This window comes from Lonchura striata, chromosome 2 (assembly GCF_050655825.1).
Source record: "Lonchura striata isolate lonStrDom1 chromosome 2, ASM5065582v1, whole genome shotgun sequence".
In the NCBI taxonomy this organism is placed as follows: Eukaryota; Metazoa; Chordata; class Aves; order Passeriformes; family Estrildidae; genus Lonchura; species Lonchura striata.
The window spans coordinates 31,865,842-31,881,760 of record NC_140704.1 but is presented as its reverse complement, the minus strand read 5'-3'; the positions used below and the strand labels follow the sequence as shown (position 1 = coordinate 31,881,760).

At 40.5% G+C, this 15,919-nt stretch overlaps 1 protein-coding gene across 2 annotated transcripts in view; it reads left to right on the top strand.

Annotated features, from left to right (window-relative positions):
* Positions 1 to 15,919, top strand: part of RAPGEF5 (Rap guanine nucleotide exchange factor 5) — a 155,532-nt gene that overhangs the window by 76,719 nt on the left and 62,894 nt on the right. For both annotated transcript variants that reach the window (XM_021538260.3, XM_085567928.1), the window contains exon 10: positions 15,746 to 15,849. In XM_021538260.3, the coding sequence (XP_021393935.3) occupies positions 15,746 to 15,849 (104 nt within the window). The remainder of the gene's footprint in view (positions 1 to 15,745; positions 15,850 to 15,919) is intronic.

Below are 15,919 nucleotides of genomic sequence, written 5' to 3'. Positions count from 1 at the left end.
GCATCTGAGGTCTTTCTCAGGATTTTACCAAGGATGGTCAGAATTCTTCTCCGCCAAGGAATTTGCAGTGTTTATGGTCCCCCAGTTCTCCTTCTGTAGAGACACCTGCCTACATGTGCATGTGCTGTACATATTTATTCATTAAGCAAACTGCATACCTTGCTAAAAGCAAAGACAATCTCCTACAAAGACTACTTATGGAACCCCTTTTCACATTGTAGAATGAACCAGTTATTTAAACACATCATTTCAGTTGTTAACATAAAGAAGATGCTTTCTCCTGGTGACCCATCTGTTCTGACAGTCCTCTCATTCTCTTTCTCTTTTCAGATTGCATTGGTGTTTTGTCTAGCATATTCTGAAAAGTTGCAATTTCCCTTTCAGTTCTTCATATTAAAACCTGAGTCTTGGTCATCAGAAGGGGTGTTTGAGTAGTTAGGGTGCACTGGCTGGGTGAGAGATACTATAGATAGGTTGAAGCAGATACCTTTTTTAAGTCTGAACACCTGAACCACGTGAAACTTGCTCGTGGCAGATTCTTAATGTGGGACACTCAAATCAGGTACTTACTTAAAAATGACCGCTATAAATTCTTTTTTTTTTTTTTTCAGTGTGTGAGCCATAGCTTTCATTTCCAAGGATGCCTAAAAATGTGCCTCCCTTACTTCATTTTAGACACTTCTTTGTAGGAATGTATGCAGGAACTGGGGGAACATGTTCCAATTTTCCAGCAGAGCTGTGGGTACGTGTGCTGGTTTGTGTGGGATCCGCAGCCATGTGTAGAGCAGGGCTGCTCTGCTCTTGGACTGGGTGCCCAGTATGCTCCCTGTAACTCGTCTGTTCTCACTCTCCCACCCCCAGCTGTCACACAGACATACACATATGTATATGTGCAGTTATGATTGCCTCTTCCCTAGAGCAAAACTTAGTTCTGTACCCAGTAGGCAAAAGGACTACAGTTTCACCACACCACTTTCCTTTGCAGCTGCTGTAGCAATGCTCTCCAATTCTGTCTAATATTTTTACTGGTTAATCAATTGACACATACTGTTTTCATTGCAGTGACATGTAAATAGTAAATATTTGCATTAGACAAAAGCTATACAGTAAATCATTCAATAACTATTGTTTTAGAATGCTATTAGTTTTTAAACTGTGTGATGTTCAATATGTATTAAGGATGCTTTAAGAATAAAACCAGTAAAACAAATATAAATTTACTCATTTTAGTATGGTAGAAATTCACGTCTTACCTGCTATAAGAAGAAACAAAAATTCAGCATTCCAGCAGAAGTATCAAAAAGCTGTAAAAGTTGCTTGACCATTATCTTGTCCGAATTAGCTCTAAAATCAAAGGCATTTGCAATCTTCCTTGTAATTCATTAATGCTGCAGTTTCCAGTGTTCCAGTGCTCTTGTGTGTGGAAAAGATCTGCGTCAAATAGTTGGATGCCCAGCCTGCTTGAAAAAATTCCTATTGATTGAGGTCTAATAATACACCCCATCCAGAGAGTCTTCATTTAGACAATTTTGTGAACACAGCAGAACATGCAATAACAATATATTCATCTTTGCTTTTATAAGAAATAATTTGTTCCAATTATTTTACTTTTTTTTTTCCCCAAGGTTAAGTGCTTGTTACAGCAAAACTTCTTCACTTTCCTACCTTAGACAATATATTTAATGAACTTTATCTGTATTGCCTTGTTAAGGGCAAGGTGCTAGGAACTACCTCTAAATAGACTAGAGCTTTTATGGAAATGAAAGCACCAAAGAGTTGCTTCATCATGGGAAATCACTGCCAAATGTCGCGTAAGCTCTTGCTCTCCTGGCAGACACAATGTAGAGAAACATTTTCATTTTTAGCATCTTGACATTCAACTTTTTGACTTCTAATGCTTTACAACTTTTTAGTATATGAATATTTTCCATTAAAATGTGTTGTTAGGAATTTGCTTATATTGAAATAACAATTGAGATAATATAGAGATCTAGATAATTAGAAACTTAGATCATGCTGTACAGAAGCATTTTAATAAGATAAATTAAAACCTGCATTTTATTTTTAGCATAGTCTAATATTTAATAAGCTAAAGCTGAAAATCTGATGAATTGGCAATGATTTTGTGATTTGATATTCAGAAAGAATGTGTCCTGAATACCAAATGAATTAAAGTTCCTGTGGAATATCATTGCTGCATTTTGTATTTTGACCTTGAGAACTGTGTTGGTTTAGTGTTTTTACACTTCTGACCTTGAACACAGTAAATGGAAAAACAGTGCTGAAGGTTAGCAGGGCTTTTTCTTGAGTTATCATAGGGGAATGGTTTGAAGTTTATGGAGGTGGAGAGAAATTGTCTTCAAGATCTTCAAATAGCATGAAAGTTTTGGTGATGACAGCACTTTAACTTATCATTATCCTAAAAATGTCCTTCTGAGCTTTTACACAGCTAAAAGGAAAAGTGACTGCAGAATGGAGTTTAAGTAATGTCAGGAGGATGGGCATGCCCAGGAAGCTGCTAACAAATCTCTTCTGAAGCTGCAGAAACATATCTTCCTGCACCAGGGGTGTGAGTCCTCACAAAATATCCTTGGTGCAGCCTCATTTTGGTAGGTCAGGTGAGTAGCTATGTGTCGAGATCATACTTCCCATGTCAAGTAAATGCTCACGAGCACAAGTCTCATCCCCCTGTTTGCTGGTTGCTAACAGGCAGCCAGAGCACCAGTACAGATGAAGGGTAGGTGAAGAAAGATGCTTTGCACAGGGAGAGTTTTGTCTGGAATAAACAGAGGTATAAAACAGAGACAACAGGCTTGTGTTTTCATTTTTTGTCTTTACTGAATGGATAGTTACACTGTTAACTGCACATTCATTACTTAACCTGGGAAAAAATCCTAACATATTTCAGGAGCATTAGATAGTGATCACTTCCATTTTAGGGGAGCAGAAGAAAGCGTAAGCAACCTCTGCTTAGGATCATCTGAAAATATAGTAAATTTTATTAAAAATTTAACAGAAACCTAGTGTTTTAGATTGGATTTTAGACTTTGTCTTTCCCCTACCCCCCTGCCCACCACTGTGGTCTCTGTGTTTCTGATTGCCTCCAATGCATGTGTTAAAATTCAAGGTATCCATAAGGCACATGTCCTCCTGACCTAGTGCTGTAGTTATGATGATGCATAAAATAAATCATTGCAATTACTGAGGCAGTTGCAAGCACTTAGTAACTCATACAATTGTTTCTTGAAACATGACTGCACTGAAGAAAGGATCATTAGTTATTTCCCTGGAGTACTTGGATATTGTAACCCTCTCCACAGGGTTCTGTTAGGGAGTTAAGACCTGGACATCTGTCCATACATCTCATTTTATGTTTCTGTTACTCAAATGCTCTGTGATAGATGGTGAACTCCAGACTGTGTGTCTTCTTCACCTGCAGCATCTCCTCATCTATCAAAGTTCAGGTCAAATAGTTAATGGCCAACCATGTGGGAAGGAAGAATCCCGTAATGACAAAGTAAACAGGTCTAAGAAGTAATTTTTGGAAGAACTTATAAGAGAAGGTGAATTTATGAGATTTATGACATAAAAAAAAATTCTGAGCAGGGAGAAAGAAGTTGGCTAGGATGAGATCTCACAGTTATACATGAAAAGGATGTAGCTGTAGAAAGCTATAAAAATTGTTTGAAGCTATCATGGTCAGAAAAGAACCAAAGCTAGAAACGGGGAAGGGGAGGCAGGATCAGAGATACATGAGAGTTTCAGTATTCCTTGGGTGGCATAATAGGTGTTGGCAGTGTCTAAGTAGTCTGTAGTTATGGGATGTGATGAGGGAAGAAGAATGGGATCAGAAGATACATCAGCGGAAAATTGCAGCCCGCAGTGAAGCCTTTGTTGGCTGAAGAAATCCCTGTGCATACAGTATGATATCAGAAGCTGATAAGTGGCATCATGGAGTGTCACTCTCTCCCTATAGATAACACCAGCTTGCTTAGGAGGAGATGCTTCAAGGAAGGAGAAGAGGAGTGACCCAAGGGAGATTGTTTGGGAGTCTGGTGTCAGTGCTGCTTCTCATGGTGAATTTAACTGAAGAGAGGAGCCTTATGTAGGCATGATAGTGGCTGAAGAAGAGCTAGAAAAGGGCAGCAGGGAAGTACAGTGAAAGCCCAGTAGCTGATGGATGGGCTGAGACTTTATGGATGGGACTGTCAGTAGAGGAACATGGTTTGACAAGTTGTTCTGAAGACGCTGTCCCCTACCACGTGGAGAAGGGAAGGATATGTCAGGCAGAGCTGGTGTGTTATGTGCTGATAGTATCAGAGCCCAGCAAAACATGCAGCAGCCTGGCTGAGGGTAGATCAGATGTCCTTGTTTTGGAGGTGGCAATATCCCTTAGAAGGGTGGAGCAGATGGCTGTAGGCAGCAACAGCTCCAGCTCCAGCATGATTTGCTGCTGCATGTCTGGCAGCCTCCATGGCAGCAAGGCTTTTCTTTCCAGTGCTCTTGTGAATGGTCTTCTGGTGCAGGGGGTGCAACATGAGTTTGAGGTACTCTGTCATTGTAAGGTTTCGTGGTCTTGCCTGGGGCAAATCCCAGCAAAACATTCATTATTTGATCTTTTTTTTCCCTGTTCCCTGATCTTTTTTCTTCCTGTTCTAATGATAGAGCTAGTTAAATCTCCCCACATAAAAATAGCACTTGGGATTACTTCTGTCAACTTTTTGCAGAAGAGACAGTGAAATCTGGACTATGCCACAGTTCTGCACATGTTCTCCCACAGAGGAACCATTCCCTGCAGAGGAGGTCACACAAGGAGGCAAATGAGTGTTTACTCAAGATTCCTTGCATCTCATTGCAGATACAATGTGATTTACCAGTTGCCATGGTAACAGTGCATTTTTCATTCCATAACTTGAATAAATGTTGAGGTTGCCCTTGGTATAACTAACTTAGCTCCCTTCTAAAGTTGGGCACAATTGTATTATCTAAGGAAAGCAGAGAGGATTCTCCCAACATTCCTACTGAAATAAATTTAGAGCATATAGGCACTCAACAAGCAGGTACGTAATTACATCAGGCAAAAAATAAAGAGTAAATTAATATCTGATTATTTAAAATCATAAAATATAAAGAAATACAAAATGTTGCTTCATAATGTGATATCATACATTTTTCTGTAATTTGTATAGCTTGTGACACTTTGCTTTTCTTCAATACATGAAAACTTATTTAATAATTTTATTTAATTTTCTTTATATCAGTATGCAAGAAAGCACTTTTCTTCTTTTTCCTTGTTGTAATCCTGCAATAAAATTTCTTTATTTCTTGGGGGCTATAACCTCCAGTTCTGTATTAATTATTGCTGACAAGAGTTGATTGTTAACCTGCTTTTCCCCACCTCCCTTATTCTTTTATGTTTTCCTTTTGCTAAATGTTGACAACAAACATTGTGCCAAAACAAAAAAAAAAGCAACTTTTAATTTGCTTCTGTGCATGTAATATTAGAAAAAAGATTTCTACACAGAAGCAGCCTGATTTTTCTTATTTTTATAGCTGCTATTGACATCAGTGAATATTTTATCCTGCATAATAAGTGCAGAATCACATCTCCTGCTATTAGGTGGAAGGAGTGAATTTTATTTTTCCTTCTAAGTCCTTTTTCCTTTTTTTTTTTTTTGGCAGTTTTATTACATGCTCTACACATTTCTGTCTACTTAGGATCTGTTATCAAGTCTGTGAGTGATTAGTGGCTTATATATGTTTGAATGATTTAGATTCATGAATTAATTAACACGAAAAGAACCATTAAAAAGCATTAGTAAAAGGGCTGGTGATTTTAGGCTATTTTGGAGAGAATTAGAACTGTCATCCAAACCCAAGAAAATTGTAGCCATTGTGATTCATGCTTTCTTCAAAAGAAATCATTATGTCTAACTTAGTTGAAAAAAACCACCAAACCACAGGATATAAATTCTATTTTGTGGGATTTCTATTGTTCTAGAAGTTAAATAAATTGTTTTGATTTTAAACATTAGCTTTGGATTGTTTTTCTATTTTTTTTTTACTCCTTTACTCAGTGCATTGCAGTTAAATGTCAGTGCATTTGAGAGAGTTTGAATTTGGAGTTCTTGAGAATGAGCTTGAGCTTTATATAGTATACTCAGTTCTAGAGAACCTTTTCCTTAAGCCTTTTATGAGGTCAGATCCAGCTCCTGACCTTTGCTGAGTACTCTTTTTGGAAAAATTATCTGCACCCTTTCTTGAGCATAACACTTCAACAAAAAGATATGTGCCTCACAGTTATAAGTGTAATGAGCAGCAATAGGCAAGTTTTAACCTTCCTAGTTTGCAACTGTGGCTTATAATGGGAATAATGTACAGATTTTATTTTATTTTTTTTGGAGTGATGGCATTGTCAGCCTTAAGAGGTATTATAGACATAAGCCAAGAGACAAAGTTTTCTCTCAAAGACAGTAAGGGGGTAAGTGAGTTTTTAAAAATAATATTTTGCTACACACCTCGTATAAATTGGAGTGAAAGACAAAGGCATCATTGGTCTTAGCCGCTTGACTTTGAAGTTGTATATGTTCAGAACTGGTAATTAGAGCAATATAAGGCTGACAGTGTCATATATTTACTGCCATCTCTCTTCCATTCTTTCAGGAGACTTTATTTATCACTACTTCCATTATAAAGGTTGTAAGGCCTTTGTACATTTGTCCTTACCAAGGTGAATATTAGTCTACATTAATAAATTAAATCCACTAACATTAGTGAGCTGTGTTCTGCAGTTCTCATTCTTGAGTGAAAGCTATATGGGGGCTGCCAGAGAAGTCACGTTCCAGCCCTGTTAGATGTTAATCCAGTTGCTATCTATTTCCTCTCATATGCCAGTAATTTCTAGAACTTCGCCCATCTGATGTTAGGATTTTTCTCTCAAGTATAATTTCTGTATATCCACACATTTATCTACATATATCTATTTTTCTTTCCCTGAGTCATATGGTAATAGTAGTATGTGTCATCAGTCCTAGGGTATCCAGGTTAAATCTGCAGCCCTGAGAGCATATCCCTCATGCTCTTCACTGCAGCTAAGGCTTGAACCACTGCCACTAACATCATTGAAGATACTGTTCCAGTGTCTTCCAGAGTCTTCTCCAGAGAGCTGGTGGATTGAACTGTTTCATCTACATACTCCTATTGTATTGTATTATGCTGTATTCTACTCTATTCTGTTCTGTTCTATTCTCTTCTATTCTATTCACAAAAGGAGGTATTTGCATCTGGTCTTTGAGATTTTGTCCTGAAGGAAACTTTACATTCTGGGGAGGAAAACAATTCTGGTTCTGGTGAAAATGATACAATTGCAAGACTCTTTTAGGGCAGAAATACAAATTGAATTTTCCTGACACTTACCTTGGGACCTGGACCTCCAGGCCTGTTGAGCTCCTGTGTGGCAGGGGATGCAGAAGCCCTGCCAGCGTCGGGTGGGCAGTATGTGCAGGCAGTGGGGGAAGCCTGGCTGGCTCCTTTCTGTCCAAACTGACACGTTCTGGCACAGTTTCAGCTGTACTGAATTCATATTTTTTCAGTGAAAAGAAAAGGTTTTATTGGGAAATTTCCAACCAGCTCCATACCCCACCACATTACTTGCAAGGCCACTAAAGAGGATGGTTGACATCTGCCCCTTTTGTTCTACAGTCATGTTAATTTACCCTGGTGTGGTGCAGGTTTTTCTATAAATACAGATGCTCTAAGCCTGCAATTCTTCTGCATACTGACATTTTTTCAAGTAAATGCAGTCCTGCCAGCTGTGAGAGAATGACAGCAATATTAATACTATCATCCCATCTTCTGCCTTGCTTCACTCCCTTCCCCTTTCTTTTTTCCCCTGTTTTTGTACAGTTGCAGAGAGAAGATCTCCTTTCTCAGTTGTTCTTGCCAAGGGGGTAGCTCTCTGTCTGGCTGTCAGATTTACCCACTAATAGCTATGAAGAGCATGTGCTCCAAGAAAGGGAAAACTGAAATGCATAGCCTTCAGTTGTTGTGAGAAGATATTTCTCATTAACCAACAAAGAGTTGTGGAGTGTTAAGGTTATGATAACATTACTTTGGTGGTTGTGACATCAGTAATGGTTTTTTCATCTTATTTTAGAAAGTGTGCTCTTTTTCCTGTGTTAGAGGCATTGCTTCCTTTCATTAAAGCCCAATCCTTAAAGTGTTCTCATCTTAAATATATTTAGAGGAAATTTGGGGCCAGTCAGGGGTACAAACAATTTGGTCTCTATTTAGGACACTTCTTGCCTGTCCAAACAGTGCAATTGTATCTGCAACTGTACTGCAGCTCAGCACCATCGAAGTGTGCCACAGGAAGTGTACACCAAGATTCCTGCTTTCAGTCATGGATTTTATGCTTCTGTTATTTTCCAAAGAATATTAAGATTTTTTTTCCTTTTTAACTGTGAACCTTCTGGTGGCTGGACTTCATCTCAAAGGTCTTTTCCAACATAAACAATTCTATGATTCTGTGAAAACTTCATGAGGTTCCTCTTTTTTCACTTCTTTTGCCTTTCTTTAACTACACAAACTTTTTTCATATTTTTAAGTGGCTTGCACAATGAACCGTCCCCCCGCCCAGCTTGTAGCTGGACCACTGCTTGGGAACATCATGCAACTGAGCTTTTGGGTTTTTTTTTCCCTTAGGACCTGACTGCAACCCTTCAGCTCACATAAGGACTCACATTTAGCAGTGCCCTATTCCCATGAGCGGTTTCTTTCTTCTTAGTAATAGAGAAAGCAGAAATAATCCTACTCTCAGCAGTTTTGGGATTACAGGCAAAAATTGTGTTCCTTGATGTATGACTGTGTAGGGATATTAATCTTTTCCCTGATGCCTGTTGTCTGTCATCTCTGTCTTACCAGCACTGTCCTTTTGACCCCTCTACAAGGATAACTTGTTATGAACGTCGCCTTTGCTGTGGATGCTCAGTATGCAGATGACAGCACCAACAGTTTTTCTAAAAGGGCTTGTTCTGTGCATTATCAGACATAGGATTCAAAACTGGCTTCAGCAACAAAGGATTTTGATTTTTTTTTCCTGTGCTGTGGCTTGTGCTCATTTTATCGCCATTTGTGTAGCTGATAAATTTCAGAGGAGGTTGTTGCTGTTGTGCATCTGTCAGACTGATAGCTCAGTGTGAGACCACTAGGAAGTTTTGGTACAATGCCTGGGTGTTTTTTCCTGTGGTCGAAAATTTAGAGTGTTTTATGGTTTTACAGACCAGTCAGAAGTCCCTGAGACTCAAAACAAAATCACTGTGTGAGGCATGTTAATGTCATTAGTTGATTTCTACCAGTATACTGTCGTTAACCCACTTTCATTAAGGGATAAACAACTGCAGGCGAAAACAAAAACATTAAAGAGTACAGAGAACTGGGGAAAAGATCATGACATCAGAAAAAATAATAAAAAATGCAATATATATATATCCTATGAGCTGTATTTTGTAGTGAAATGAAACAACACAGCCTTAGGTAACAATTTTTTTTTTATGCTTAAGAATTGCCGTATGACAAACTTCTTTTAAGAAAGGAGTCAGTAAAAAAAATCTATGACAAACGTTGATGGTCCTGCAGTCCTCTAAAGTAATTTTTCCCTTGATACTTGGAAAAAGTGATCTTGCAACTTCAAAACAAGCAGTCCCATTGAAAAACTTTCATGTTTTCATATTTTAAGTTGAGGTAGAGTAGTAACTGTTTTTTTTAATTTTCATCTTTCTAAAATTAAGAGAGGGTAACCACTGCAGAAAAAATACTGGTCTCCTCCTTACATAGTGGGGTTGAATTGTACTGGTGAGTTTGAAAGCTTTCCTTCTGTGGTAGTTGAAAGTGAATCAAACATCTTAATACAGATTTTGATCTCTCTTGAAACTCTGTGAAATGCAGTAACATATCCCCACAGAGATCAGAGATATTGTCATCCACCCTCGTATGAATTGTGATCTGTTCACTTCCATTTTTTTGTCAAATGAAGGAGAATAGTCTGCAAAGAATAATTTTGTACATGTTTGTGTTTTGCTGACTTTAGATCTAATTTTGCAGTTTCCATAATAACAGGTTCTAGGGAGAAACACACAGAAGTAAGAATGCGATCACCTTTAGCCTTCATAGAAGCTGTCTGAAAGTATCTTAGATCTGTTAATAGAATGTGTTTTCTTTTTTTTCCTTTCCCTTTCTTTTATGTTTGCAGTATAAGTGTGCCTATATTTTATAGCCAGGACTCACCTCATTATCTATTATTAGCACTAGCAAATGTCTCACATTGCAAGATATCATTTTCCATTGCTTCAGGAGTTGTATATTTTCTGTTTGTTCTGAAAGGTGTCTGCATCAGCCTATGTAATTCTATATGAAGAATGCAGTCAACATTGTTCAGAAGCAGCTGAGTGAAGTTAGGGGTAAATCCTGTTTTTTGTATCAAAAAAAAAAAAAAAGAAAAATTGGCAGTAGTTCTTATTAAAAAAAAAAAAAAAGCTCATATACCCTTATTATTCTGAGGTGGGATCTGAAATTCCTTTGCAGTTTTTTTGCCATCTTCATAAATATTTGCCTAAATATGACCCAAGTTAGAGGGCAAAAAACGCAGTTTCTACCACCTCTGTAAAGCGTTTCTAGAGCTCTGGAGGTTAATACTTGAAGGCTTTGGAAGCTCCAAGCATGCTTCAGCCAGAGCTTGAAGGGCTTTCTGTACAGCTGCAGCTCCTGGCTGTTAAAACCAGAACATGCTTGTAGGATGCAATGAGCCAGGATGGAGATTTAGCTCTCTCACTTTTGGTGTGTCCAACCTAGTCCTCAGTGGGCAGGTTTGGGGACCTCAATGCCACACTGCAAAGGCCTTTTGTCTTAGCCTGGACCCAGTCTCCAAGGTAAGTCTCAACATACGCTGAACACGGAAGAGGTGTAGGGATGGAGCAGGACAGATTTAAAAAAAAGTGTTTTATTCAAAGGAACTACATTAGATAATACAAAGATTACAGTCAATGTTTCTCAGTTTTTTTACTTTTCTGTCTTTTTCATGTTCTTCTTTTGCATGGATAACATATACAAGAGACATTATAATATCCAAGCAAAAAGACACCTGCCCAGCAAAACAGTTAGTCTTTGGAAATGAGGATCTTGTTATTTTGTGGCTTTTGTCAGGCTCTGTCACCAATTTGAGAACTTTCCCTGCATGGGCAGTCAAAGCTTCTCTACACTTGTTCTTCTGACCCCACTTCCTGAGTCTGCTCTTGTGTTTCACACTGCTTGGATATGTTCCTGTGTGCACAGGGAAGCTCCTTAAATTCCTTGAGGGGAGCGGTCTCCTCTTCAGAACACAAACAGCCCTGGGAATCCTCTTCGTACATCTTTTCCCGTACCTCTCAAGGGCATGACCTGGCACCAGCATCAAAAGACATAGAGGCAGAAGTGATTGACATTATCTGATTGTGTTGAGTCAGTTTTACCAAATTATGCTAGGAAAACAAAATGTTCCTGCCCTCCATAACTTTTAGAAGAGGCAATTTCTTTGTCCTTTAATGTGATTTTGAAGCAGATAGGCTATGTAAAGTTTGCTTTGTTGCGTGTTGCCCAAAGAAGATTCTCTTTGCCTTTGCTTAGCTGTTTGGCAGCAGGAAAATCTGTCTGTGCACTGGATTTTCCATGCTTCATTAAGTTTATAGGTGCCTTATAGGTTAACTCTTAGTTCCTGTATTACTTTTTTACCCACTGAAACTGGCACTGTGTGACTCTGTCTGGCTCTGGTATTGACTGGGACAGCTCTGGGTCTGACTCCTTTTTTAAAAAAGCAGGTGAAGAGATGTTGAACAAAAGTTCTGTCTTTGGGAAGTGCATAGTTTGCATTGCTGGTTAAGGATGTTCCAGCATAACAGGCACTTTGGTAATGGCTAACACAGATACAGAAATTAATCTACACAGATACAGAAATTAATCTTTGCACTCCTGTCCTGGAGTAATTATGTGAGCATGGATTTTCTTTTCAGTGAAGCAGGCTTCTGAATATACTGTCTGTTGCAGAGCATAATGGTTTTTTTCTGTTAGAAAGCTGGTGGAAAGCAGAGCAGCTTTTAAAAGCTATTTCTAGTAGTGGAGATTTCTCACAGGAAGGGAGGAGGCAGTGCATTCTGGGTGTTGGATCCTTTTTTAATTAATTAAAAGGCCAAACTCAGGAATGCAAGGAACTCAGAAATATCCCTGATACCAAAGTTATCAGTTGCTTTGGCCACGGATTGTGTATTTCCCTGCCAATTGCAAATAACCTAGAAACCTAATGGCTTCCATAAGGAAGCCAGCCCACTGTGGCTGTTTTCAACAATGCCATGGGTTCCTTCTGCTTCCTTCTTCCTCTGTGCTAATTCAGGGGTCATATTCCTGCTCATGCAAAGTGTAAGTCACAAGTTGAGGCCCACTAAGCAATGACTTCCAGCTGTTTCATTCCTATAAGCATATAAATATTTATACCACCCCAGGGCTCCTTTCATGCTGAAAATAAAGGTAGCACTTGTCTGCTGTTAAAATATATTACCCAGGAGATAAATGGCTTACCTCAGTATTAGAAAGATGGATGAGAGGAGTGGAAAATTTGCTATAATATTGGTTGGAAGATCCACTGAGTCCAGAGAACCTTGCTGTTTACTTGAAACTCCTGCTGGGAACTGACATCGAGGTTGATAGTGCTGTGTTTAGCTATCAAGAGATGATTAATTAAAAGCTGTAATAAATGTGAAATATAGTGGCTGACAGATGCAGAGCTAGCTAAATTTCATTGTGATGGGTAATGTGCACCATGGATTGATTATAACATCCTTACAGGATGTGAATGGTGCTTGATGAGACAGAGAGAGTGTTCATAAGGCCACATGTAAAGTGAGATGGCAGTTTACCTCTGCAGAATTTTGGTGCTCTACCTCTTTCTGTCCCACCTCAAGTCCAAATGTCTTCTGATCAAGGCTACTGGGAGTAATTTCCTACCTGCTGCCCTGGAGCAAAATAAATATCAGATAGTCAGCGTGGGGGACTCAAAGTCCAGGTGCCAGCAGAGCATCACCCAGGCGAACTGGGATTCTGTGGTGGTCTCTCTGCCCTGATCCTTCTGCCCAGCCATAAAATGAGAGATGGTGATGCTGTGCCTCTGTTCCCCTGCACGGCCGGCGAAGGTTGCAAGGGCTGTGTGAAGGTCTGGAAAACTGCTGGAAGGCTTCGTTGTTAATTGGAAGCGTGATGAGAACGTCTCTTGAGTCAGTCTGCTGACTTTCAGGGACTCGGCCAGGGTGCTGCCTTGCCCTTCAGTACACGCCGCTGTCACTTGGGGGCCCCTTGCATCCTCCTCATCCGTCACTGGATTTAGACGGAGCACGCTGAGAACAGTGTGGTTTTCTTCCAGCAAGAATTATTTCACGGACCATTCCAGGTTCTGGTAAATGAAGCGTGCCTTGATGTCATTTTAGAGTAATATCTGTATTGAAATCGGACCTTGTGAAAATATGTAGGACTTGCCTATGTGCTTTGCTTTGTTCAGGTTAATTGTTGTGGCTTGTTGTATGATTAAAGGGCCTGACTGAACACAAAAATATGTCATGTATAAGTGGAGATTTAATGAAATAGTAATTCTTCCCTTAAAGTGAAAATTTTTTTTGGATATAAGATAGCAAAATAAAGAAATTCTCTATTCCTCTCATTTTTTCACGGAAATATTTATTATAGGTAATGAAAATCCAACTTGAACCCAATTGGCCTTAGTTTTGCCCAATTTCTGATAAAATATATTGATTTTTCTCTTCCTTGAAATTACTAAAAGAGGGAAGAACAAGAGGAAGAGCCTTATGAAAATCTTAGTTTTGGGGCACTTTATGCTCTAAATTTTCTAACACCTACTCCAAAGGTTTTTTGAAAATATTTCTGCCTAGTGAGATGCTGAAGGGGAAACACTGTCTTCTACACCAACCATTGTTAATGTCCTTTCAGTATGAAAGAGCTTTCACCCTCCCAGTGCTCCCTGTTGATTTGCTGCCAGCTGCTCATGTATGTAATGTATATGGGTGTGCTTAAAATCCATTCCCATATATGAGGAAATAGATGGCTTGTACAAATACAGCACCATACATCACATACGTTCTCCATGTGCTGCAGTTTGGAATGTCAGTGAACACAGGGAAATGAGGATCAGGGCTATTTTAGAGGATGGAAATGCCAGAGAAGAGACAGAGAAATGGAGCAATTTATTTGTTTGGATAAACCTCCCTTTTACTGAATTGCTTTAATGATGTGCCTGTTCTTCCTCTCCTTCTCTTTTGCTGCTTATTTCATTGCAGTTTTTCAAATATGTAGGCAACAAAAAAACATGGCCAGTGAAATGGAAGATTACAATTATGCATCAGTATTCTTGTAACGTGGCTGCTCAGTAATGTCTCCTGGGAGTGTTACAATGAATATCTTATATTAATTGGCTCAGTACCTGTATTTCTGACCTTGCAGAAATTTAATAGATCAATTCTACATGTTCTTTACTGATAAAGAAAACTTCTTCAGGGCAGGGGCTGCATCTTTGGGCATGTCTGCACCACAGTGACAACCAGAAGTAGCAGTCAGATTCACTGGGTCTCGGAATAAAAAATAAAATAATAGAGGAATCATAAAGTGGTTTCTCTCCCTTATTATGCCAAGGTAGCTCTGCTCCTTAACAATTTCTAACCCATTAGAAGTCTTTTTCACTGCTGGATACTGTACACTTCATGCATAAATGCTATTTTCTCTTCTTTGAGTACTACATGTATGGCCTTCATATGTGTGTTTGGCATACTGAACCATATAACTAAACCAGGTCAGAATTAGAGGAACAGCACCTACTGGGATGTACTTGCATTGAAACAGCTGCCTCTTTTGTGTCGCTCACTCTGCGGTGACTGAACGTGCCAGGAGGATCTCGCAGGGGGCTGCGCGCCGCTCTCCGGCAGCCGCCGCGTTTCACTGCGCCCTGCTCGGTCAGCAGCCAGCCCTCATCTCCGCACTGCTCAGTCAGCTGGCTCCGGCTCGCTGGGGATGCGGGCTGCGTGTGCACAAATGGATCGGGGCTCACCTCCCTTCCGTTTCAGGGAGCGGGGAGGGAGAAACTCGGGGTACAAAGCGCAGCTTAGCCAGGATTCACACATGCAGCGGTCACTGGGCTGAACTTTCTGTGGGGGTGTTTGTTTCCCAAGTTAAAAAGTTGTTGAAAAGAAGGGAGATCCGTACACGGAGTATTTTAGGAGATGCTCAGAGGTACACATTACATGCCTGCTCCACTGTTTGTATTGCCTTTACTGAAGTACAGGGGAGAAGGTTCAGAGAAGGTGTATTCTGCCTCTCTATTACTGTCACGCTCGGGAGCACTTGCCGCTTTCAGACTATTGTTACCTGTCCCCTGCTTTGTTTGACTGTCTGGGAATTAAACAAACCATCACCTTGGGGACCCGGAAACCCACATATTGAAAGCCCCCCTCTCACTGGGTTCTGTGAATTAAAATCCAGCACGCGGAGCCCAGCGCCTCTCACAAAGGGAGCCCGTTCCGCCTCCCTGTCCCGGGGTGCAAAGAGCCCCCTCCCCAGTTTAAGCCTCCGGCGGCGGCTCCCGCGGGCGGCGGGATGGCAGCCCCAGCCCCGAGCGCGCTGGGCAGTGACCGCGCTCTCTCTGTCCCTCTGTGCACGGAAGGTGGACGATGGAGGCGGCGGCGAGCGGGCGCGGGAGGCGGCCGGCGCGGCGCTGGTGCTGCGGAAGGTGTGGTCACGCAGCCCGGCCCCCGAGCGGCGCGGGAGGTAAGGCTTCCGCGGCTCCGGGCGTGCGGCGCTGGGCCGGCCGGGCCGGGCTCGGCGGCGGGCGGGGCGC